The sequence below is a fragment of the Myotis lucifugus genome, unplaced genomic scaffold, assembly GCF_000147115.1.
Source record: "Myotis lucifugus unplaced genomic scaffold, Myoluc2.0 scaffold_25, whole genome shotgun sequence".
Classification (NCBI taxonomy): Eukaryota; Metazoa; Chordata; class Mammalia; order Chiroptera; family Vespertilionidae; genus Myotis; species Myotis lucifugus.
In genome coordinates this window covers 10,230,081-10,255,444 of record NW_005871073.1, presented here as the reverse complement: position 1 = coordinate 10,255,444, position 25,364 = coordinate 10,230,081, and the positions used below count along the sequence as shown (strand labels likewise).

Sequence of the window (25,364 nt, the reverse complement as noted above, 5' to 3'; positions counted from 1 at the left end):
CTGGGCAGGCAGCTAGCAGTGTCTGCACAGGAAGTTTCAAAATTGACTTCCAGGTTTGCTTTCACAGGAAGGGTTTGAAGGACACTCTCCACAGAAATGAGGGAGCAAAGAAAGAGGTGGAGATGGGATCCAGGAAATGTGGAACTTGATTTAGGAAGGAGATGAAGGGCATTCCCACCCTGAAGGACCTGGATAGGGATGAGACAGTAACCAGTGTAGGTTGGAGCAGGAGGATGAGGGCTCCAGGGGGGAGAAAGAAGTCAACAGGATTCCCCAAACTTGTTCGAATGAATTGAGGGGAGCTGGCAGACTCAGCCAGAATTTGGTGATAGAGTTCTGGATGGGATGTAGAAAACTAAGCAAATGGGGGAAAAGACAATTAACTCCAAAACAATTTTTTTTTTACCAGAAAGAATATAAAACCATAGTGTACTAATAGCTCAATTGTGAAGAATATATGCATATTTGCTTCAAAATTATGAATGTTAATTTACCCCAAAATTTTATTAAAACTTTAATGGGAAGATGGAGAGATGAAAATGCATGTATTTGCTGGTGAGGGGCAGATAATCCATATTTTTCATAGGAGGATATACATTGATAACCCCCAAAAGAGGAAAAATAGCAGAATAGTATTATTTAGAAATATTAAATAACTGAGAAAATTAGAGAAAAGTGGTTGTCTCTAAGGCGCAGAAATCAGGGATAAGGTTTGTTATAGTCTATTTAAGATTATGACCAGAATTAAGTTCAGGGGGGAAATGACAGTGGGAAGGCAGGTGGGGCCAGATGGTGCAGATCTACACAGACGTCAGTTCGTGGTTTGGGTCCCGGAAGCTGGTGGTACCATGCCTTGTGATGAGGATACAGGAAGAAGGAGAGATTGGTGGAGTGGTTCATGCTGCCTCCCCAGCTCCATCCTCTGTGACTAGGAAGAGCTAGTTGTACATTAGAAAGAACATCCTACTCTAGTGTCGCCACATCCATACATGATACCTAAACAGGTCTGGTAGGAAAAGGAATGCCTGTCAAGGTTATTTTCTACTTATTTGTTGGAGCCGGGGGAGCAAACGTCAGTCTCTCCCAAGCTCATGAGTTTATCGTATCAGCTGGGATAACAGAAGGACAACCACCTCTATGGTGTGGTGGGAGCTCTGAAACACTAGAGAAGTAGTCTCAAATATTTTTGAAAACTTATCCCCATTGGTTAAAAGAACATCCACCCTCTCTGAATGTGTATTTATTTATATTTTTGTGTTCAGAGCCATATGGATTATAAAAAAGGTAAAGTGAACATTTTAAGGAGTGAGATAGTTAAGGATGTTAAAATGAATTACTATATGCAGTGATTTTCTGATATTATAACTTCCTAGTATCATTAGCTAATATGTTAGGACACAGTATATATTTGTAGGGCCAGGCATTTAATAATCGTAGATTTAGCTGGTATTTTATTTTATTTTTTAATAAAGTTCATATTCTTTTTCTAAAAAAATATTTTTATTGATTTCATAGAGGAAGAGAGAGAGAGATAGAAACATCAATGACAAGAGAGAATGCCCCACACTGGGGATTGGGACCGCATCCTGGGCATGTGCCCTGACCTGGAATCGAACCGTGACCTCATAGGTTGATGATCAATCACTGAGCCATGCCAACGGGCATTTGCAATAATCTTTATGCCCCTTGCCCTTTTTAATGAGGGTTAATATACTCTAAAAATGCCTAAATGAACCCACATAAACCAGGGGTGGGCAAACTTTTTGACTCGAGGGCCACAATGGGTTCTTAAACTGGACCGGAGGGCCGGAACAAAAGCATGGATGGAGTGTTTGTGTGAACTAATATAAATTCAAAGTAAACATCATTACATAAAAGGGTACGGTCTTTTTTTTTTTTAGTTTTATTCATTTCAAATGGGCCGGATCCGGCCTAATATACTCTAAAAATGCTTAAATGGCTGCACATAAACCCTAAGTGGTGGGGATGCACTGAAAAACAGTGAGGGAGCCACCATCACCCTCCTACTTTAGGGATGAGCACTCTTCCCAGGATGCCTTGTATACCCAACTGAAACACAGGCATCTGGCATTCTGACCAAGTGAGGGCATTGTAGGTGTGAAATGTAATAATTCATATATTGCAACTTGTAAATTTTAACTCCTCTATGCTAGGTTGATACAGTTAGAAACCCTAATTCTTTCTTCTCATGTACCAGTGAATGGTCTTGCAAACCCTCTTATGTGCCTGCACCCCACTTTGGAAGGCTTTGGAAACAAACTTTCACATCTCTTTTTGAGGTTAAGCAGCATACAAGCTGAAAAGCACCAGCACCTGTGCTGGTTAGCTTATTTGCTGAGCAGATTGTGCCAGTGGTACAAGGTACCATCATTGAAACTGGTGTGTGCATTTTTCTAGGACAAAGACCCAAAACCTTCACAGGTTCTCATAAGGATTCATGACTCCAATGAGGTTAAGAATTGCTGGTAACTTGCTTTTTCAAAACATTAAGCTTCCATAGATCTTTCGGTCATTGATTTGATAATGTTGGAATTATTTTGGTCACGTGATAGCCTTAAAATTAACTGACATCACACGGTTCTGATTATTTAGAGACAGAATAGGTTTCCTTAATGACCCATGGTAGCTTTTCCCCGGACTTCTCACCACAGTACCAGTCTCAGGCTTCTTTACTAAGTCCTGTTTACTTTTCCATTCAAGCATCGCTAGCTTTTATGTAGCCCACTATGTGGGTGACTTTTCATTCTACTCTAAATCTTGTTTTTATGCTTACAAATACTGTACTTTCTTCCTTTGATATTTTGGTCTCTAATGGTGCCATTTATTAAACTTATACAAACCCAGGTCATTCCATTCCTATAGTTTAGTGAAACAAATAATTCATAAGAGTCATGATTGCTCTTATTTACTCCATGTGTTGCCCTGCAGTTGATGGGTCGCTGTAATTGAAATCATTGATTTCTGTTCCTTGACTGGTTTTATGGTACAGTCACTTTCACTTCCCCTGAGTTGTGTTACAAGTTAGCATCTCTCTGTCCTTTTATAAACCTGTTGGTGATTATCATCATGTGTGAGGAAAGTGGCAGCATTTCTCCTCCTGACTTTATTCTTTTTTAAAAAAATTAAATCTTTATTGTTCAGATTATTACAGTTGTTCCTCTTTCCCCCCCCCATAGCTCCCCTCCACCCAGTTTCCACCCCACCTTCTGCCCTTACCCACCCCCTCCACTGTCCTCATCCATAGGTGTACGATTTTTGTCCAGTCTCTTCCCGCATCCCCCACACCCCTTTCCCCCCGCCCCCCCCAAGAATAGTCAGTCCACTCCCTTTCTATGCCCCTGATTCTATTATATTCACCAGTTTATTCTGTTCATCAGATTATTTATTCACTTGATTTTTAGATTCACTTGTTGATAGATGTGTATTTGTTCTTCATAATTTGTATCTTTACCTTTTTCTTCTTCTTCCTCTTCTTAAAGGATACCTTTCAGCATTTCATATAATACTGGTTTGGTGGTGATGAACTCCTTTAGCTTTTTCTTATCTGTGAAGCTCTTTATCTGACCTTCAATTCTGAATGATAGCTTTGCTGGGTAAAGTACTCTTGGTTGTAGGTTCTTGGTATTCATCACTTTGAATATTTCTTGCCACTCCCTTCTGGCCTGCATAGTTTCTGTTGAGAAATCAGCTGACAGTCTTATGGGTACTCCCTTATAGGTAACTGACTGTTTTTCTCTTGCTGCTTTTAAAATTCTCTCTTTGTCTTTTGCTCTTGGCATTTTAATTATGATGTGTCTTGGTGTGGTCCTCTTTGGATTCCTTTTGTTTGGGGTTCTCTGTGCTTCCTGGACTTGTAAGTCTATTTCTTTCACCAGGTAGGGGAAGTTTTCTGTCATTATTTCTTCAAATAGGTTTTTAATATCTTGCTCTCTCTCTTCTTCTGGCACCCCCATAATTCGGATGTTGGTACGCTTGAAGTTGTCCCAGAGGCTCCTTACACTATCTTCGTATTTTTGGATTCTTTTTTCTTTCTTTTTTTCCGGGTGGGTGTTTTTTGCTTCTTCGTATTTCAAATCTTTGACTTGATTCTTGCAATCCTCTAGTCTGCTGTTGGAACTCTGTATAATATTCTTTATTTCAGTCAGTGTATGCTTAATTTCCAGTTGGTCCTTTTTTTCATAACCTCGAGGGTCTCACTAGATTTCTTGAGGGTCTTACTAAATTTATCTGTGGTTTCTAGAAAATTCTTGAAAAACCTTATAAGTGTGGTTTTGAACTCTATATCCAGTAGTTTGCTTTCCTCCATTTCTGTCATTTGTGATCTGTTTCTTTGTCTCTGCATTTTGGCTGCTTCCCTGTGTTGATAGGGTGGCTTTCTGTGCTAGGTGTCCTATAGGGCCCAGTGGCTCAGCCTCCCCAATTACCTGAGGTGGACACTCTTGGTGCACCCCTTTGTGGGCTTTGTGCACAGTCTTGTTGTAGTTAAGCCTTGATTGTTGTAGGTATTAACATGTTTTAACTTGGCACTTCCTCCACTCCCCCCCAAAATATGTATTTTAGCTAGCATATTTTTTCTTTTTCCTCCCTCCCTCTTCCTTCCCTCTCTCCCTTCCTTCCTTCCTTCCTTCCTTCCTTCCTTCCTTCCTTCCTTCCTAGCAGGAAAATTCTGAATAACCTAGCCTACTAATTCTGGAAATAAGAGGTCTAAAAATAGAAATTCAACAATAAAAAAATAAAATTTTAAAAATAAGAAATTATTAACAACTGCATGTAAGTCTTAAAAAGGTCTTAAAATAAGTTTCAAAATAGCCTTTTCCCTCTGGACTTCTTTTAAACTTGTTAGTCAATGTAGATAACATAGATCATAAGTCAGTATAAAAATATTGCCATTTAGACTGTTCAGGTGAAAAGGTCCCCAAGAATGACCCCCTACCCCCAATTATAGAAACTTCCCTAAAAATGTGTAGCTTCACTGGCTGAACTTAATGTAATTTATTTATTAAATTTACCATCCAGACACTTCCTGTTATAAGAAACAGAAATCTAATTTAAACTGGCTTAAAAGCCGAAGGGTATTTTTTAGCTCAAATTGAAAGTATTAGGACAATGGCTTTAGGCACAGCTGGATCCAGGAACTCAAACACTGTCGTTAGGTCTAGTGTCTATGTGTCGTCTGTTCTTCTGTGTTAGCTCCTCTCTCTGGTGAGCTCGCCTGTGAAGGCAAGATGGCTTCCAAGAACTTCAGACTCACAGTCTAGGCTTTATGTCTCTGTGTTAATTATGTATCCAACAGTGAAAGTTAAGCATATATCCCCAATGTGTGTATATTTATTTAGAAATTGTATGCTACCATATGCCACTGTTATTCTCTATGTTATATTAATTACTAGTGACCCTTCTCTATGTTATGTTATATTAATTATTAATAGAGTTAAATCTTTTGTTTTTCATACTCCACGTTGGGGACTACTTAGTGGAAAGACCACATCTCTCCCATTAGTTATAATCATAGTCCTGTGACCACATCTCACTGGCTCTCTTTGGCCCAGCGTGAATCCTATGCCCACTCCTGAGTCCAGAGCCCTCGGGAACAGTAAAAACAACTTTTACTAATGTAAGGGGACAGAGGTATCTGACTGGGCATAACTACAGAGGTGCTGTTTTTACTTCTTAACTATATTTACATTTTAGGATCTTATTATCACTGATGTATTATCAATAAAGGGAGACATAATCCTTCATTCAGTACAAAAAGTTATAGAACAAAGATTCTCTATTTCTAGAACACTTTAGTTTCATTAGTCTATACCAAATTTCTGTGATTTCACATTTGGAGTACATGAAAATATCCCATCTAGTTTCTGTTAATACTTCAGTGACAGGTGAGTGCTATATGTTAAAGTGTAGGAATTGATGAGTTTTGAAAATATAATTTCATTCTTGTAATTTTTGACAATGGCTATTTCACATAAGATGAGTAGCTGTGTGAAAAGGCAAATACTAGAGGGTCCTGAATAACTGTCAGATTCCTAAAGAGAACACAGGTGCCCTGGTAGAGAGAGGGAGTTTTGCTTGGAAGAGTGGGTAAAGCATGTGAACGGAAAGTATTACTTAGGAGCTTTCTGATGAACAGGCTGTTTTATGTATTTAAACATTGATCTTCCGTGGCAGCACTGCAATGGCTCATCTCGATTCTGACATGAAAGAAGAGTGTCTGAGGAAAGACCTGCGGTTCTACTTCATGAACCCTTGTGAAAAATACCGAGCCAGGCACCAGATCCCATGGAAACTGGCTTTGCAGATTTTGAAGATACTCATGGTCACCGCGCAGGTAATTTATATGATGAGTTCGTTTGGTGGGTTCCTCACCCCAAGATGAAACTGTGTTTTTATGTGTTCTGCCCCTTGACTTTTGTTCTGGGAAGTCCACACTCAAGTTCATAAAATTATAAAATTATGTTGACTCTGGAGGGCAGATGGCACAGGGTGAAGTTCATTTCCGACGATGACCTTGTTTCAGTAAGGGATGATGGTGCCCTGCCTCCACAGGTTCTTTCACTGTAGGTGAACAGTAGATCTGTATTGCTGGGTGTGGGTTTCTATATCTGAATGAGGCACATAGGCTGGTGCAGGCTGCTCAATCCAAAGTGACCTCTGTTCTTGAATTTTCTCATCTTTATCCAAATACATCTTATTTAAATACACTTTTGAAAGTTGCATCTTCGACTGGTTTGACTTTAAAGACTTAGAGAATGCTAAGCATCCCTTTCATCAGTGGCGTGGCTGAGTGCTCTGAGTATTTAAATACTAAGCCCCTGGCATTATAAGGAGCATAGAGAGACTACATTGAGACCTTCCTCCCCCCCTTCATTTTTATTTATTTTTTTATTATTTTTTAAAATATGTTTTATTGATTTTTTACAGAGAGGAAGGGAGAGGAATAGAGAGTTGGAAACATTGATGAGAGAGAAACGATCAGCTGCCTCCTGCACACCTCCCACTGGGGATGTGCCTGCAACCAAGGTACATGCCCTTGACCGAAATCGAACCTGGGACCCTTCAGTCCACAGGCCAACGCTCTATCCACTGAGCCAAACCGGTTAGGGCTCATTTTTATTTATTGATTGATGAGAGAGAGAGAGAGAGAGAGAGAGAGAGAGAGAGAGAGAGATCGATTTATTTTTCCACTTATTTATGCATCCATTGGTTGATTCTTGTATGTGTTCTGACCGGGGATTGAACCTGCAACCTTGGTGTATTGGGACGATGCTCCAACCAACTAAGCTATACTGCTAGGGCTGAGACCTTTGGTTTAAGTCCATATTGTTGAGCCCTTTATAGCCAGTATTACAACAGCCATTTGAATCGTCATGTAGCGTTGGGGCCTGTGGTGTGGAATCATTTTCAGGGATGTGTCTCTCTAGGTAACTGCATTTGAAACACTTGCTCTTTTCAAAACAGGACTGATTTGAGGTATTTGGCTCCACTGGCAAATAATCATTCTGTTGTCAATGTAAAAGTCTTTGTAAAGATGTTATTCCGGGAACGCAAACATAAACACCTTTCTAAAAATACCCCCATAAAGTTCTAGAAGTGAGAGGAGGTTTCTGCCATAACTGAAGTTGCTTCTTTATTCTGCGTTCATAAAGAGGTCTTTCATTATATGACATGATGTGCAACTCATTCAGTTTTAGGGTAACCAAGTTTCTTAAAAAAAACACACCCAAAAAACAAGTTTGAGATGGTTACTAGTAAATATATATGTTTAGCTTTTTTCTTCTTTTTTAATTTTTTCATTTTAATTCTTAGTCTTGAAGTTTTAATTTTGGCAACCTATAATGTAGGGACAGTATTAGTATTACTTGGAAAGAGGAGAAATAATGTCTCCTTTTGTCATTTGGTTAATTTTAATTGTTTCCCAATTTCTTTTCTTGCCAAACTAGCTTTTATTTCATTTTTTAAGTCTAATAATGTTACTAAAATTCTAACTTATCAGGACACAATACATTATCAACATCCTTGACTTACCTTCCTTGTCCTGATACCTATTAAATCCCAAGAATTCTTCCTTCAAAACTGCATCTACTTATGTTTTTCCATGCTCACTATCTTTTTTCTAGCACAGGCTCTCATCTGTTAGTTGATTAAAAATGTGTATGAAGCCCTAACCGGTTTGGCTCAGTGGATAGAGCGTCGGCCTGCGGATTGAAAGGTCCCAGGTTCGATTCCGGTCAAGGGCATGTGCCTTGGTTGCGGGCACATCCCCCGGTAGGGGGTGTGCAGGAGGCAGCTGATTGATGTTTCTCTCTCATCGATGCTTCTAACTCTCTATCCCTCTCCCTTCCTCTTTGTAAAAAGTCAATAAAATATATTTTTTAAAAATGTGTATGAAGCACCTTGTATGCTAAGCATGCTGATCTAGTTGTGGATAAGTTACTGCTGTTGACAACGAACCTAACAAGTAGCATAGTGTTTACCACGTGCCAGGGACAATAAGTGCAGTGTGCGTGTTAACTCAATTTCATCCTTACAGCAGATCTGTGAGGTAGGTCTCTCATGGATGAGGAAAATGAGCCAAAGAGAGCTAAGTAATGTGCTCATGGCCATGCCGTTAGTAAGTGGCAGAGCTGGAATTTGAGCCCCAGCACTCTGGCTCTGAAGCCCACACTCTTATTCTTGTTTCTATTCTAAATGTAGGTCCTCAGAGTTTGTAGTCTAGCAATACAGGCAAGTTAACTAGGCTACTTCTAGTCTTCATCTTATGCCTACTTTTCTTATCCTCATACATACCAGTTCATTCATTTTTCTTAAAAGGCCTTCATTGTGTCTCCCTCCTGCTGAGAAACTTCTGCAGAACACTATTTCCCACAGAAGAAACTCTTGACTCCATAGCCTGGATTCACAGATTTTCACCTTGCCTTCCCACCAGGTTTTCATCTACTGATCCCTCCACATAACCAGCCTGATGACCCCACCCAGTGATCTTGCTCTGTTTGTTCCTCAATCCAGAGGGATTCATTTTTCTCCCTCATCTAACAGGCACTGTGTGACGTCCGTCTCCCCTACCGACCTTGCCTGACCACTCAGCCTATGATTTCCCTGTGTCCACATCACTAATTTCACTTATAATAGAATATTTCTGGGAATTGATCATTTACTTGCCTCCTCTAACAAAATTGAGGGGGATGATTAAACTTTTGTTCGTCTGTAGGATCATTCTAATAAGGTTTGCTACTTGGGTGATATCTAATTGGAGCAGATTTCTTGACTATATTTCCTTCCTTCAAACCCCATTTTCCCTCCTCTTTTTTCCAGTCTCTTTTAGCACTCCCCCCTCAATTATAATGGGATGGGTGGCATTTTATCAGGATTGATGCGAAGGAAACATTGTGATGAGCACTATTCCAGTTCCTGAATGCATACTAGTACATGCTAGTTGGGAAAAAAGAAAAAAAAATCATGTCCTTATGGATCCCAGCGTCATATCTCCCTCACAGAGCCTTGGGGAATTCAATGAAAAATAAAAATTACAAATTTTAGGTGCCGTGCCTGGCAATCAGTAGATAAGAGTTGTTATTCATTACCAAGCAATGTTGATCTTGCCCACATTGTACCCCAGTTTGGTACAGAGTAGACACTCAGTGAACTTTGATTGAAGAACTTAATTCCTGTCTATGTTTTTTCATTTGTGTGTCAGTATTTTAAACAAAACCTGGATGTAATCATGTGTGTTGGTTTCCTGGTCTCCTTTCTTGGCTTCAAAAGCAACAGGACGTTTCTGCCCTCCCCGACAGGCACCGTGGACAGACATGACCTATTTGCAGGAACTGCCAGCCTCTGTGGGTTGGTTTCAGCACAGGCTGGGTGATGTGGGACTTCTCACCTGGTAGTTTCCTGAAACAGCTGGGTTTTTGCACTTGCTCAGTCCTTCAGCTTGGTACTTGAGGAATGTGAGCTGGTGAGGCTCAGATGCTAAGGAGTGTCATCCTTGCACCTTCTCAAACAATAGCTGCAATTCTGGAAAGCTAGCCCCTGATTCTTTTCTGCAGGAGGAGCCTCAAAAACAAAATTTTCAACAGAAGGAAATTGTGTGGCATAATAAAAAGGACTTTGGAGTTAGGTTTGCCTTTCATTCCAATTGGGTGACTTAGGACAATTTAATGAGGCTAACTCTAAATTTCTACATAGGTAAAATGGGGATAAACACTAGTAACATTGTTGTTATGTTAGTAAATGAGAGAATACATGTAAAGCAGTTAGTACAGCAACTGCAGTAGAATGGTAGCTATTATTTTTACTTATTCAGCCTTTTTATAAAGTCAGGCAAAATTGAAAGGCTAAGAAATATTTTTAAAAGTATGTAAGTTTGCATAAGCATAGTAACATTTATTTCCTATGAAAGGTTGAGTAGTTGAGGTCTTGTTTAGTGCCATGCAGTGTATCATATTGAACCATGGAATGACAGAAAATAACAAAAATGTCAAGGTTATCTAGTCGAACATGCTAATATCAACACAGTGAAACAGAGTCCCAAATTGTTTTGATGACTTAGTAGGGTGAGGATTTGGGGCAAATTTTCTAGATGCTCATTGTCTTATAAAGCAGATGAGAAGATAAAGTGGCAAGATGGGGAAAGGTATGTGGGGCAGGGCTTGTAGAGGTGTGTGCGTGTGTGTGTGAGTGTGTGTAACAGAGTGTGTAAGAGAGTATATGTACATGAGACTATGTGAGAAAGTGTGTTTATGACAGTGTGTGAATGAGAGTGTGAGTGTGCATTGAGAGAGTATGTGTGAGAGGGTGATTAAGAAAGAGAGGTTGTCTGTGTGTGTAGCAATTCCTGTTTTTTGGTAAACCATTAGTGCTTTCTAGTCCCCCCCCCCTACTTATTGGATTACAAGAAGAAAACTTTGGGGCAGAAAGAATACCTTCAGTCCTGATGAAGAGAGCCCTTGGTGCCCAACCTTGTGCTAGATACAGTGTAAGGGAGAACAGTGGGAGTTCTATCACGAGAAGGTAGGTGTTTGATGACAATGAATGTGTTTGAGCGAGCCCTGTCATTCTTCCTGGTGCTTCGATCTCAGAGAGAGAACTCTTAGGTATAAATCTTATAGAAGAGATCTCACAGAACTGGAGTAATTGGATTTCTTTGACAACTATCTTCTCTCAATGGGAGTAAGTTTTTATAGGCTACTTTTCAAAAACATTCTTAAAGCCATACGCAAAAAAGTTGTAATTTTAAATAATAGTTATGATTTCTGAATGTTAAATCAATAACATGAATTATTGCTTCACTAAGTACACCAATTTTAAAAAAATTAATTTGAAATCCAAGTATTAGAAAAATGGAATCAGACATAACTGATTTGGATTTCTTCTCCCTCATTAAAAGTCAGCAGACATATGTCACAATGATGCTGAGAAGAAAAACAATGATAAACATATAATATGTAGAAGAAGGGCAAATAAAGATACACACACACACACACACACACACACACACAGTGGCTAACAGGGCCCTTTGTCATTGGTAGTGGTAATTTCTTCTAATTTTATGCTATCTAGAATTGCTCATGTAGCTTGATGAGGCAATTCTGCTTTGGACTTGTATTTTGACATTGATGTGATTAGTAAAACCAAAGCAGTGAGATTTTCCTTGCTGCTGATGATAAGAAGGCATTTAAATGGTAAAATTCAGCCCATGTCGGTTTGGCTGACTGGGTAGAACGTCAGCCTGCATGCAGGAGGCAACCAATCAATGTGTTTCTCTCACATCGATATTTCTCTCTGTCTTTCCCTCTCTCTTCCACTCTCCCTAAAAATCAATGAAAAACTATCCTCAGTGAGGATTTAAATAAATAAAATAAATGGTAAAATTCATATACACCTATTTGATTTTCTTTTCTAGCTTGTTCGTTTTGGTTTAAGTAACCAGCTCGTGGTTGCTTTCAAGGAAGAAAATACCATGGCTTTTAAGTATTTGTTTTTGAGAGGATATGCTGGCATAGATGAAGAAAACTACAGTTACAGTGTATATACTCAAGAGGACGCCTATGAGAGCATATTTTATGCTATTAATCAGGCAAGTTTTCATTGTGAATGACCTATATTTTAAGAATATATTGCTACTTGATCTTGTTGTCTTAGCCAAAAAAAGAAAATTATACATATATTTAAATATTCTAATTAAAACTTGCATAGTCTGCTAAAAAATGTTTATTGTTATTTCTGTGGCTACATTTCCACACAATAGATTTTGCATATTTAAAATTTTTTATTAAGATTTACTTTTTTTATTTATCCCTTCGCACCAATTACTTTTGGGCGATTACCTCAGATCAAATGACCAAGAGCAGATTTATAATCTCAGAAGATTTGATGGATGAGATACCAAATCTGAGATTCTAGGGAGTAGAATATGCTACAGTTGGATCTAGGCAGGTATTGAGAAACCAGATTGGCAGACCTGAAGAAAGCATTTAGAGAGGAATTGTTATTCTTACTCTTTCTTTTTTTTTCATTCATTCGTTCTCTCATTCATTCATTTATTCATTCATCCATCCATTCAATAAATATTTGGGTACCTAGTATGTGCCAAGTACTTTTCTAGACCTTGGGATACAGCGTGAATAAAAGATAAAACCCTGTCCTTATAGAAGTAGTTCTAGAGGGGAGAGCCAGACAAATGAAAAGAGGTGAGATGTATAGTATTGAATGCTGGCTCCCTGAAAACACCACCAAAAAAAGCACGCTGATAATAAAAACTGAGCTTATTGCTTACAGCAGTGAGGGAGGTGCTATCTTGGCCATTCTCAGTCAACCCTGGGTGAAAGCGGCAAAATCTAGACATAGATTCTGAAGTCTGATTTAGGGGGGCAAGAATAGGGTCTTTCAATGTGATGGAGCTTGATTAGAATCAGGTAAAGATCATGCGGTCTAATAGTTTAGGGTTGGTAGACACAGCCAGGAGAGGATTAGAGGTGGTTTGCAAAGACTCTTGGGTTATTAGACTAAATCTTCAAATTGATCATTTAAATGATTTTTTGGAATGTTCCTGAAACAAACAATACAGTTACTTGCAACGTTTATGTTCCTGGGAATAATAAAATCATATTAATGGAGATAGGACCAGTAAAGTCCTGCTAGTGCAGGTAGGCCAGTGGTGAAGCTGTGCTCATGTGAACTAGTGTCGAGCGTGAATGTGAGCTGTGGAGTGTGGAAGGTTAGGTTGTCAGTGGTATGTCAGAAAGTGATAACTGCTATGGAATAAAGCAGGGAGCAGATTGGGAGAGCCTGGTGGTGCCTGTGTGCTGGTGATGGATGTTTGCACTTATCATTGAGCAGTACGGGAAGGCCTCACTGAGGTGGTAATATTTGAGTCAAGACCTGAAGCAGTGAGTCTTAACAGATTGAAAACCTGGAACAACCAAGGCCACAGGCAAGCCTGTGCCTGGGAGCTCCAGGAATTGCTTGGAGGTCAGTGTGGCTTCAGGAGGTGGGGGTGGCACCAAGGGTCACTAGTCTGCTGTTAGGTCAGAGAGGTGGGCACGGCCTGAGCTGGGGCCCAGAGTGAGGTGGGAGGTCTGTCAGCACTCCCTTTAGTTTTGAATTCTGTGAGGCAGTGTGTTTCTGCCCAACCTGAGAAAATGACCTTCTGGTATTTTACATTGGGAGTTCTATTGAGGAATCTATAATAATAAAAGCATAATATGCTAATTAGACTGGATGTCCTTCCAGACGAAGCTGGCGCTTCAAGGGCCAAGGCAGAGGCAGCCGCCGTGGTGGCAGGGGCCAAGCTCCTTGCATGAATTTCATGCATCAGGCCTCTAGTATGATATAAGCAATAACAAGTAGCTAAAGTGTATTTCATATGCATTAACTTCTGATGAAGCCCTTGAAAGCTCATAGTGTTTTTATTTAACTATTTTTAATAGTATCATCGTCTAAAGAACGTATCCCTGGGGACCCTAAGTTATGGAGAAAATGAAGAGCATAGAATTGGCCTAAAAGTCTGTAAGCAGCACTACAAGAAAGGAGCCATGTTTCCCTCTGATGAGACACTGAATATTGACAGTGACATTGAAACAGGTAACGGATCGCTTTATTATATGCCTCTATCATCTCCTGTGGTCACAGAAAAAATGCCCTCATGTGCTACCAAATGGAACAACTTCAACCTTGCTTTCGTGACTGCTATTTGCAGTTGTCAGGTTAACATTTGCCTACAAAGGGCTTTGGCTCAGGAAACTGCAGGTCTATGTAATAGGCCCTGGAAATTTGTGGATCTCTTAGGTCTGTGGTCGGCAAACTGCAGCTCTCGAGCCACATGTGGCTCTTTGGCCCCTTGAGTGTGGCTCTTCCTAAGCCTTAGGAGTACCCTAATTAAATTAATAACAATGTACCTACCTATATAGTTTAAGTTTAAAAAATTTGGCTCTCAAAAGAAACTTCAATCGTTGTACTGTTGATATTTGGCTCTGTTGACTAATGAGTTTGCCGACCACTGTCTTAGGTGCAACTCAAGGTGGTTGGTTTTGTGGTAAATGCCCAGGTGTTTCCTGTTTGTTTAGGTTTTTCCCTCCTCCACGAGGGGACGATTAGACATTTTTGGGGAAAAAAAAGAAAGGTGAGTCTTTATTTATTAAACGAAATAATGTGTTAAAGTGCTTTGCACTCTTGTTTTTTTATTATTTGTAAAATATATTAATGCTCTTCAAAGGCAAATTGTGATTAGCAGCTCATTTCCTCTTCCAGGCTGTTGCTGGCCCCAAAGTTAACATCTAAACAAGCAGGATTGTTTTGTGCCATTCTGTTAAGAATTTAAGAGAATGTCTTATGTAAATTCAAAGTGCTTGACTTACAGCTCTGGGGGTTTTGTAATTCATTCAGCAAACCTCTGGTGTACACCTACCACAACCAAGGTGCTCACTGTTGATGTCATCATGTGCTGCACAACTGTTGGGTCAATGACAGATCACATACACCACAGTGGTCCCACAAGATTATAATGGGACTGAAAAATTCCCATTGCCTAGTGACATCACAGTGCAATGCATTACACAAATACTCACCATTATGTTACAGTTGCCTACAGTATTCAGTACAGTGACATGAGGCCGCCTAGGAGCTGTAAGGGAACAAAATTCGTCACCCCCAAATATGTCTACTTGGCAAAAGGATTGTTTTAGGCAGGTTAGTTTAAGAAACAGCAAACATGGGAGAAGCTTGGAAGAGACATCTCCCTTTGTAAGGGTGTCTCCCTAGCTGTGCCAGCCAGAGGGGGGTGACCTTGCCTCTGTAGACTCTTATCAATGCAGATGGCAGAGATTCAAATCTGCTTAACAACCTTACCTTTGTTTACTGTGCTTTCCTGATAACCTCCCATACCTGACCCTTCCCACCCCCAACATCTTCTTTTGTCCTCAGCTGAAGGTGGTATTTAAGGCAGTTGGTGGCTTCCATTTTCCTGGGTCTCTGTATATAGCAGGTATACATGTTATTAAACTTTCGTTTGTTTTCTCCTATCAATCTGTCTTTTATTACAGGGATGTCTCAGCGAGAACCCAGAAGGGTAGAGGGAAAATTACTCTAGAGAGCAATGGGCTATACCTGTGGTCGGCAAACTGCGGCTCGCGAGCCACATGCGGCTCTTTGGCCCCTTGAGTGTGGCTCTTCCTAAGCTTTAGAAATACCCTAATTAAGTTAATAACAATGTACCTACCTATATAGTATAAGTTTAAAAATTTTGGCTCTCAAAAGAAACTTCAATCGTTGTACTGTTGACATTTGGCTCTGTTGATTAATGAGTTTGCCGACCACTGGTACCAATTAACGTAGGTGTGTGGTAGGCTATACCATCTAGGTTTGTGTAAGTGCCCTCTCTGATGTTCACACAATGATGGAATTGCCACATTTCTCAGAAGGTAACCCTGTGGTAATCCATGCATGACTACACTGGGCTTGCAGCAATTAATCAGTGATAGCGCCTCAGCTAGATGACAGTTCGGGAGTAGGGATCCTAGGAGCAGTTTGCATTTGAAGTGGTTTTATCAAAAGGAGAGCTTCACACCATTCATTTGACCCTATTTCCTATGATCTGGTTTTTAAGGGTTCTTGGCAATAGAGTAGAACACCCGAGTAGGCAGAGGTTCTGATTGTTTGCACAGACTGCCTGGCTGGACTCTCTGCATGGGCAGGTGTGTCCTGTGCTCCCGGCTCTGAGAGAAGCAGCTCCTGAGCCAGGACCATAAGGGCCCCAGGTGGCTTTCCGAGGTCATCTCGGTGTCAGGTGTCAGCGCTGGCCCTGTGGGCAGCAACCTTTAAAGTGGCTTGTCTGGTTGCCCTGCAGGTTTTGCTCTCCTGAGATCTATTTGGTAGACAGCAATCAGGGGCTAATCGGTTCACTCTGAATCTTCCCTGAGGCTGTCAGCTCCGTGCCTCCCTGAGGGAGGTGTTCCTGTCACTGATGGGAGTGCCTGACAGGTGGAACTGAAACCTTGTGCAGTGACCCTCCACTTCAAGTAAGCCACCGGCCACTTGTCCTTGTAAAAACGTGTGACTCAGTTGGATGCATCATACAACTATTTTCCAGTGATTCATATGTTGTTTTCCTCCATTGATTTTTCTTTAAAAATGGATTAAAGAAATCTGGCCAAAGTCAGTATCAGTGACAAGGTAGGACAGGCAGTCCCAGAAAGTAGAATTTTCCCCCTGGCCATTGGACAGTGATGCACTTGTTCATTCCCTTTCTATCAGAATATGGAATATTTTTAACCAAATGGAGAGAGGTTGATTATTCATTTGACTTTAAGGGAGACTACTTAAGTTAATTGCATTCTTTAACTTATTAAATATAACTTGTCAAAGAAAATGTTTTGCTGTGTCTATTCAGAAGGTATAAAGCATAGTTTTAAATACTTGATGCTGGATTTTAGCCTCTCTTTTCTTAGACACATTGGAGGAAGCCTGCAGATGAAATGAATAGGGATTGAGTTGGAATGGTCTTAGGTCATGTAGCAGAAGGTGTTCTCAGTTACCTACTCATGAATTTGCATTCTCTTTCCTATTAAGAGAATCACCCTTCAGTGGGCTAAATGCAGAGATCTCCTGCATGTCTGTTTACTCTGCAGATTAATATTTATTTACATGTCTGTGCAGCTGGTGTGAAGGGTTTCCTATCATTCATGCTGTGGGCCTATCCCTCCACTCCTCCAGCTAGGCCTGTAGCATTATAGTTCAGCCTTACTTGGGGGAGTTGTAAGTCCTATTAAAAAAATTTTTTTTAAACATTTAGGTAGCGATCATCTTAATAATAAAGAGCTAATATGCTAATTAGACTGAACAGCCAAATGACCTTCTGGACGAAGCCGGGGCTGTGAGGACCAAGCCCCTTGCATGAATTTCGTGCATCAGGCCTCTAGTTCTTATATCGTGTTTCATTTTCTGTAACACGGATTTAAATTTCTTCTGTTCTCCTTTCTTAGCATGAGGCATCCTGACCGTTTCATCACTCGCCCAGCTTTTTTAAAGAGCATATGTAATCCACCCTCTAATTGTCCCTATGAGGGTTGCTGTTTCATTTGCTGGAGGTCTGTTCTGTGATCGAGGTTGATTTGAGTGAAGAGTCTGCTACTCTGATACCAGTTTGTTCTGTCTGAGCTTTGATGTTTTAGTTAGGGCTCTTGCCATCCTTTAAAAAAGTTCTTAGGTTTTGCTGTCACCAGGTTCTTGGTGGCCTCATTAGCAATGACTCTAGCATAAGGTCAACCAGATTTTAGAGAGTTCTGCATGTATAGTTGATAAAGTGCACCCCCATAATTACAACGATAAAACTTGACCAACCAAACAGGTTTTTATAAGGCAACTTTAACATCCGTGAACTGTGAAGAGCTCAGGCTGTGGGACTGAACACATGTGGGTTTAAATTCTGGTTTGCCATCAGCTAGCTTGTGTGACCTTGAGAAAGTCTCTTGGCCTCTCTGTGCCTTGGTTTGTCCATCTGCAAAATTGCAGCAATAGTACCTATCTTACAAGGTTGCTTTGGGTTTAAACAGGATGATGAATTAAAGGAGAGAACATATAAAGCTTCTAGCACAGTGCCTGGCACAGAGTAAGTGCCTGACATATAATTGCTATTTTTATCATCATCAGTCTTTTCCTATAGAGAATAAGTTTCTTGTGATTAGCTGCTCTCACCATATTAAACAAGATCCAACATTAAACTGTTTCTTGACATTAATAATCTATTTACCAAAAATAAGGAGGCATCCCTTCTGACACCTGCCTTTCTTAATATTGTGCCTGTTGAGTTGTCCATTCAGCTCATGTCCTTGTTTTCAGCCCAGGAAAATGAATTTTCACAAAATATAAGTGTGTCCTGTATGTTGTGACATATTTTGGGTGTCAGCTATATGCAATGGGACAACCACACAACATAATATGCTCTTGTTCACAAAGATCTTATTCTCTAGTTGATAGGATAGATAAGCAAATAGAGGGTTGCAGTTGTGGGAGAGGACTCTTAAAGAATTAGCCACCGGGTCTACCAAGATTCTGGAGCACCTACTGAGAACCAGCCCTGGCGTTTCCATTTTATTTTATTTTTAAAATATTTTTATTGATTTCAGAGAGAAAGAGAGAGGGAGAGGGAGATAGAAACATCAATGATGAGAGGGAATCATTGATCATCTGCCTCCCACACGCCCCACACTGGGGATCAAGCCCGCAACCTGGACATATGGCTTGACTGGGAATCCAACCGTGACCTCCTGTTCATAGGTCGATGCTCAGCCACTGAGCCATGCTGGCTGGGCCGGCGTTTCCATTTTAAAGGCAGCCAGAGCCCCAGTAGGAGTCAGTGAAGCCGACTTCACAGCAATCTGTGAGGGCTCTGTGCCCTTGAAAGGCGTTTTCCAGCTCTAGGCCTCCTCAGGTTCCTGCCAAGGTGTTGGGCTACATAGTAATGAGACACGTTTCATATGAGGCTCTTGGACTCATTCTTTTATAGTTTATAGTTCATATTATATTTTTATTTGAATACAACCTAAGTTCCTTTCTCTTTAGTTTTTATTTTGAAAAAATATCAGACGATACAGAAAAGTTGCAAAATAAGAGATTTCCTTGTATACCTTTCATCTAGATTTCCCCAATGCTAACCTTTTACCACATTTGCTTTATCATTCTTCCTATGTTTAAATATTCCTCCTGAAATGTATGAGAATAAGAGGCTGACATGATGTCTCTTTACCTGTAAATATTCCAGTGTGTGTTTCCCAAGAACGGTCTCCCACATCACCCCTGAACAGTGCTCAAAATCACAAATAAGCATTGGCACAGCACTTTAATCTACAAACCCTATTCACATCCCATCAATTGCCCTCATGTTCTCTATAGCAAAAGAAAGGCCCCCTCCCATCCCAACCTCCTTGGTCCAGGATCACATACTGCATTTACTTGTCATGCCCCTTCAGTCTCCTTTAATCTGGAGCAAAATAGTACCTTGGTTTGTTGTTGGGTTTGTGGTGTTGTTGTTTTTTTATGACCTTGACATTTTTTAAAAAGTATGTTTTTATTTATTTTAGAGAGAGAGAAGGGGAGAGAGAGAGAAAAAAAACACACACACACAAAAAAAATTGATGTGCATATGCACCCAGACCGGGCATCTAACTGCAACCTGGGTATTGTGCCCTGAACGGGAATTGAACCTGTGACCTGTTGGTGCGTGGGACAATGTTCAACCAACTGGGCCACACCGGCCAGGGGCTGATTTTGACATTTTTAAAGAGTAAAATGTTCCTCACTTTGGGTTGTTCTGTTTCTTTATGACTAGATTGGGGTTATGCTTGTTAGCGGGAATAGCACACAAGCAGTACATTATTTCCGGAGGTGTCTTTTTATCTCATTACTGGCGTTGTTAACTTGGATCACTTGGGCAGGCTGCTGCTATCTGCCAGCTTCTCCACTGTAGTTACCGGTCTTCCTGTTGTAACTCATAAGTCCTCTGTGGGGAGATACGTTGGAAGTGTTCTGCTTCTCATCGCCCTTCGCCCACTGGTTTTAGCATCTGATTTTTGCCTGAAGCAATTGTTGTTCCCCATTGGTCTAGACTGCATTTACTTGGACCTCCAGGGCCTCTCCAAGAACACTGAGGACTGGAAGAACTCATCATTCTTCAGACTGGAATTTTATAGGTAAATATGTTTTCAGTCTCGTTTCCCAGGGGACAGGCATGAGGGAGGGAAGGAGAGTAGATAGTAAGACTCTGACAATGTATACCTTGTGACATTTTTTATTCAGGCTCCTACAGGTTGAAATCTCCTTTCACCTCAAAGGCATTGACCTGCAGACGATGCTTTCCCGAGAGTTACCCGACTGTTACGTCTTTCAGAATACGGCAAGTGTCTGTTTACTCAGCCACTGTTTCTTATGCTTCCCTCCTCCTTCCGTAGATGCACAGCGCGAAACACACCAGCCCATAGCTGTGTCAGATGCAGTCGTGTTTAAAAGAGTTGAATGGCACGATAGCATTGTTCATCCAGAGACCGTTTCTTCTGAAAATGAAGCAAAGCCTTTTCCAATGTGTTAAAAACTAAATTTCTGCGTTGAAAAGAGAAGTTTCCAAAATTGGCTTTGACCTCTTACTCTTCTAATACATTTTTCAAAAGCTTATGACAAGTGTTTTAAGTGTCTGTAGTATTTTCCCCACTTTCAAAGAAAGGTCTTTGCAAATGTAGCAAATGCTTTCAAACCTCCAGGCAGACACTGCCCCCTTGATCTGAAGGCCGTTCTGCAGAGGATCAGTTGTCACTCCTTTTATTTTGGGAGGAGGCGTGTGCAGTGAAGAGACTGTTCAGTTTTGCGGGGACAGTAACCTGTCTTCTCACTTTCATGGAATTTCATGTCCTTCTTTTCTCCCTCCCTTTTCCTTTCCTTTTTCCCTCCTTGCTTCCTTCCCTCCATCCCTCCCTTCTTCATGTTCATGGAAGAGCAAAACTGGATGCTGAGCTGAAAGTTGTATGCAATTATCTTTTAGCAACTCAGGAGAGCACTCTACCCAATAGTCCATAAATACTAATGAGTCCCTACTCTGCACCAGACACGGCCCTGCTCTAGGGGTGCAGCGGAAGCTTACAGCTCAGTGGAAGAGAGAGAAAAACAAGTAAAGAAATAAAAGTAATTACTAATGGTGACTAGTGGTAAGGAAGAGAAGAGCAGGATTAGCTGCTGTGGAGTGACCTACACATTATGAATCACATGATGAAATTAAGAAAGTCCACAGGCAGAGAACTTGAGAGCTGAAAGTGTACTAGTAGCTGATCTATGAGTAAATCTATGAGCATTGGGCATCTCTGAACACAAGCCACACTCTGTGTAACCCAATTATATCACTATGACCAAGCTAGAGGTTCGAGAACTCAACCTACAGGCCTCATTTCGATATCTCTGAATTATGACTAAACCTCCACTAACCCTGGCACTTGAGGTCTCATTTCCCCCAAGGAAAACCCCAAAAATACTTCTCTCAAGGCCTAAAATACCCAGCATATTTCACTTACAAATTTTAAGTGATGAAAGTGTAATAGTGGAAGATATGAGTCATTGGCAATCTTAAATTCAGCCTGCAGCCTTAGGGCATTCTTTGTCATTTCTAAAAGCATTATATATAGCACTTGAGGTGAACAGAAAACTAATCTCCAACCTAGTAGAAACCTAGAATTTCATACCCAAAAGGTTAACTTGAAGCAAATGCTTTTGGATTCTATTCAGTGTAATCAGTGAGGGGACTGTGTTCTCTTGTCAAAGATGGTGAATTTCATGCTTGTTCCTGGGACTAGCTGGCTGTTTTGCTTTCGGATCTCTCCCACCCTGCTTGTGGATTTAGTAGAAGTTCACACAAAGCTGCCTTTGGACCCTGTTTTTTCATTAATGAAAGTTGTGAAGAATCATGTGATGAGGGCATTTTCATCAGTACTATTTTTGGATCAGCCCGCTGTTTGGATGCTATTAAAATTTTAAGCAGAGTTGATCTAACAAGTCATATATTCTGCTCTTCATACATTTGTGTTTCCAGATTACCTTTGACAACAAAGCTCACAGTGGCAAAATCAAAATCTATTTTGACAGTGATGCTAACATTGAAGAATGTAAAGACTTAAACATATCTGGATCTGGTAAGTATCTTACATGTTTGCCCATTGGAGGATTTTTAGCATTTTATTTTGGAATTTCAGGTGTTTACATGGTTGACTTAGATGGTGACAGAAAGAAAGGGATCCAGAAAATCAGATCTTGAGCATTAGATTCTGTAAAGCATAGCCAGAAATTTTGCATTTTTGTTAAATTCAGCAAATATTGACTATATACCTCTTAGAAGAGGCAGCATGCCCAGTGCTTAGGGTACAACCCTGGCAGCCAGACTGCCTAGGTTTGGGTCTTGGTTCTGTTTACTATGTCTGTGACCTTGGACAAATTATTTAACCTCTCTATGTCTCAGTACTTTTCAAAATGAGGGTGATAATAGTACTTACCTTCTAGTATGTTGTGTATTAAATGAGTTAGAATGTAAAGCAAAGCACTGAGAACAAGAGTTGGCACATAGTAATTGCTAAGCACTCTGGAGAAGAAAGAAAACACCTTAGTGAGGGAGACAGACATGCTTATAAAATCTCCAATATGTCATGGATAGCCATAAGTGGTTGAGGTACAAAAGGCATGAGAAAGCAAAGGTTAATTTTGACTGGGGAAAACTTTCCTATGTTTCCTATCATTATTTTTCAAATAGGTTTTCAATTTCTTGCTCTCTCTCTTCTGCTTCCAACACCCCATGATGTGAATGTTGGTTTGCTTGAAGTTGTCCCAGAGGCTCCTTGCAATATCCTCATTTTTTTTTGGGGGGGAGGGATTCTTTTTTCTTTATGCTGTTCTGAATAGGTATTTTTTGTTTCCTTATACTCCTAATTGCTCTTTTGATTCTTGGCTTCATCTTCTCTTCTGTTGATTCCCTGTAAATTATTCTTCATTTCAGTTAGTGTATCCTTCATTTTGGACTGGTTCTTTTTTTATCGTTTCCATGCCCCCCCCTTTTTTATTACCACCAACCCAGTATTATAAGAAATATTTCTTGACGAAGGAAAAGAGAACAAATATGAATAATAAAGTGCCAATAAATACATATCTATCAACAATTGATTCTAAAAAATGAAATAAACAAACAAGCAGAATAGAAAGACGCATAGAAACAGAGAACATTTTGATGATTGCCAGATGGGAGGGGGTTGGAAGTTGGGTGAAGAATTAAGAAGCACAAGTTGATAGTAACAGAATAGTCATGGGGATGTAAAGTACAGCATAGGAAATATAGTCGATAATATTCTAATAACTATTTATGGTGTAAGATGGGCAAGAGAGAGAGAGAACCTGATAGGACAGTGATGGCGAACCTTTTGAGCTTGGCGTGTCAGCATTTTGAAAACCCTAACTTAACTCTGGTGCCGTGTCACATATAGAAATGTTTTGATATTTGCAACCATAGTAAAGCAAAGATTTATATTTTTGATATTTATTTTATATATTTAAATGCCATTTAACAAAGAAAAATCAACCAAAAAAATGAGTTTTCGTGTCACCTCTGACACGCGTGTCATAGGTTCGCCATCACTGTGATAGGAGGTGGGAAGAAGGAAGACCAGTATGGCCTCAGGATAGAGAAGATGTGGGGAGAGAAGCAATCGGCAGGTGATGGGACTGTAGGGATGTACAGGGGACCCAGGCAGGGGAGAGCCATCGTTGGTATTTGGGATAATTCCATGAAGTCTGAGAGAAGCTAAGGTTACAATTTCATCTTCCTCCAGTACATTCCCCGTGCTACTGTGTTCCAAGACATACTCTCCTCCTTACTACCATTCCAAGTGGCTATTTTCTCCATGTGCAGAAAGAGCTTATTGAAAGCTGGAAAGTGCACAGTAAGGTGGAGAAACAGAAATGAGGAGTCTGAGTCAGAGGCATTTTAAATTGTTTGTTTCCTCGTTAATGGAGAACGTGATGTTTGTGCCTGTATGTGAAAGACCTCAGAGTATGTCAATAGTTTTGCCTCTTATGAATGGAGCCCGAATGGACCACCTTCTGTCAAATTATAGTCTATGTAAATATTTACAAATACATTTTAGTACATCTCTTAAGAGTTTACATGTTTTTAAATGTATAAGTCTTAATAACAGGGAAAGCTTTACCTTATTTGTAGACTTCTGAGTAAATGTATTACGATTTGTTTCTGATGTTTTTTGAATTTACCATTTAGACTTCTTTTTTGACGACCATCTTGTCAGAAACTATTCCCCAGTGAGATGTGTTTATCATTTGGATTCTGATTTTGTTCCTCAGTTCAGAAGAATGCTCAGTATGTGCTGGCGTTTGATTCGTTCGTCATTGTGATTTGCTTGGCGTCTCTGATTCTGTGCACCAGATCCATTGTTCTCGCTTTACGTTTACGAAAGGTATGTGTGCTGGCATTTTCTTCCTCCCCTCTTGGCCTCCACCCTCAGTTTGTCCAAACAGTGGGCCCTGGTGTTGGGTCACCCTGTCCTTTCTGGAGCCCTTGACTAATTTAGGTTCCTTTGAGCGATTGCCCCTGAAAAGGCATTCATCAACCTGAGGTGTGGAGGGTGAGTGCAAGCTCCCACCATGTCAGGGATCAGATAATTATCTTGCTTAAAACTGAGCTAATGAGCACAGGTGCACAATGGTGAGCTCTCAAGCTCTTGAATGTTTCCAGAATAAAGGAGACCCTTTTGAATTCAGGAGTAAATCTTAAGAACAGAATAATAGCATGTGTGGGTTTCATCTTTTGCCTTCAAATCAGATTTCATTTTGACAGGGGGCATGATACATGGGTTATAATGAAGCATAAAATACTTTATTCTATATTTTAAATAGCTTGAAAATTCTTCCCCGAATTTCATTTCACCTTGTTACTCTCAGGGCTCTTGTGAAGATATATCCCAGCTCCCCACAAATCTTACTCTGGTTTGTGGCGTGTGTGGAAATGCAGAATGGGGACAGGTGCATGAAGTCATTAGCATGCCACTGGTGGAGCAAGAAAAGTCTTCATTCTATTGTTCTCATTCTTGACCTCTGTCAACTTATTTTGTAAATATCCGCTTGTCTTACTGCCCCTTCCCCGCAAGTCCCCTGATACTCTGATCCCAGGTCAGGGTCCTGGTCTGCCTAAGCAGAGGGGGTGGGCATGGGGAGCACATACACTGGAGCTGGAATGCCTGGGCGCCCATCCTGGCCCCACCTCCCCAGCCTCAGTTCTCTCCTCTGGAAGATCAGGCTACTAATGCTTGGTT

The 25,364-nt window shown here is 40.4% G+C and overlaps 1 protein-coding gene across 4 annotated transcripts in view; it reads left to right on the top strand.

Annotated features, from left to right (window-relative positions):
- The window catches only part of MCOLN2 (mucolipin 2), a 44,996-nt gene that overhangs the window by 4,906 nt on the left and 14,726 nt on the right, over positions 1-25,364 (top strand). For 3 of the 4 annotated variants that reach the window (XM_023751800.1, XM_023751799.1, XM_023751801.1), the window contains exons 2-8: positions 6,193-6,352; positions 11,927-12,100; positions 13,953-14,106; positions 20,123-20,207; positions 20,314-20,410; positions 22,088-22,187; positions 24,397-24,509. In XM_023751800.1, the coding sequence (XP_023607568.1) occupies positions 6,200-6,352; positions 11,927-12,100; positions 13,953-14,106; positions 20,123-20,207; positions 20,314-20,410; positions 22,088-22,187; positions 24,397-24,509 (876 nt within the window). In that variant the 5' untranslated portion in view covers positions 6,193-6,199. The remainder of the gene's footprint in view (positions 1-6,192; positions 6,353-11,926; positions 12,101-13,952; positions 14,107-20,122; positions 20,208-20,313; positions 20,411-22,087; positions 22,188-24,396; positions 24,510-25,364) is intronic. The other variant, XM_023751802.1, reaches the window with a different exon arrangement.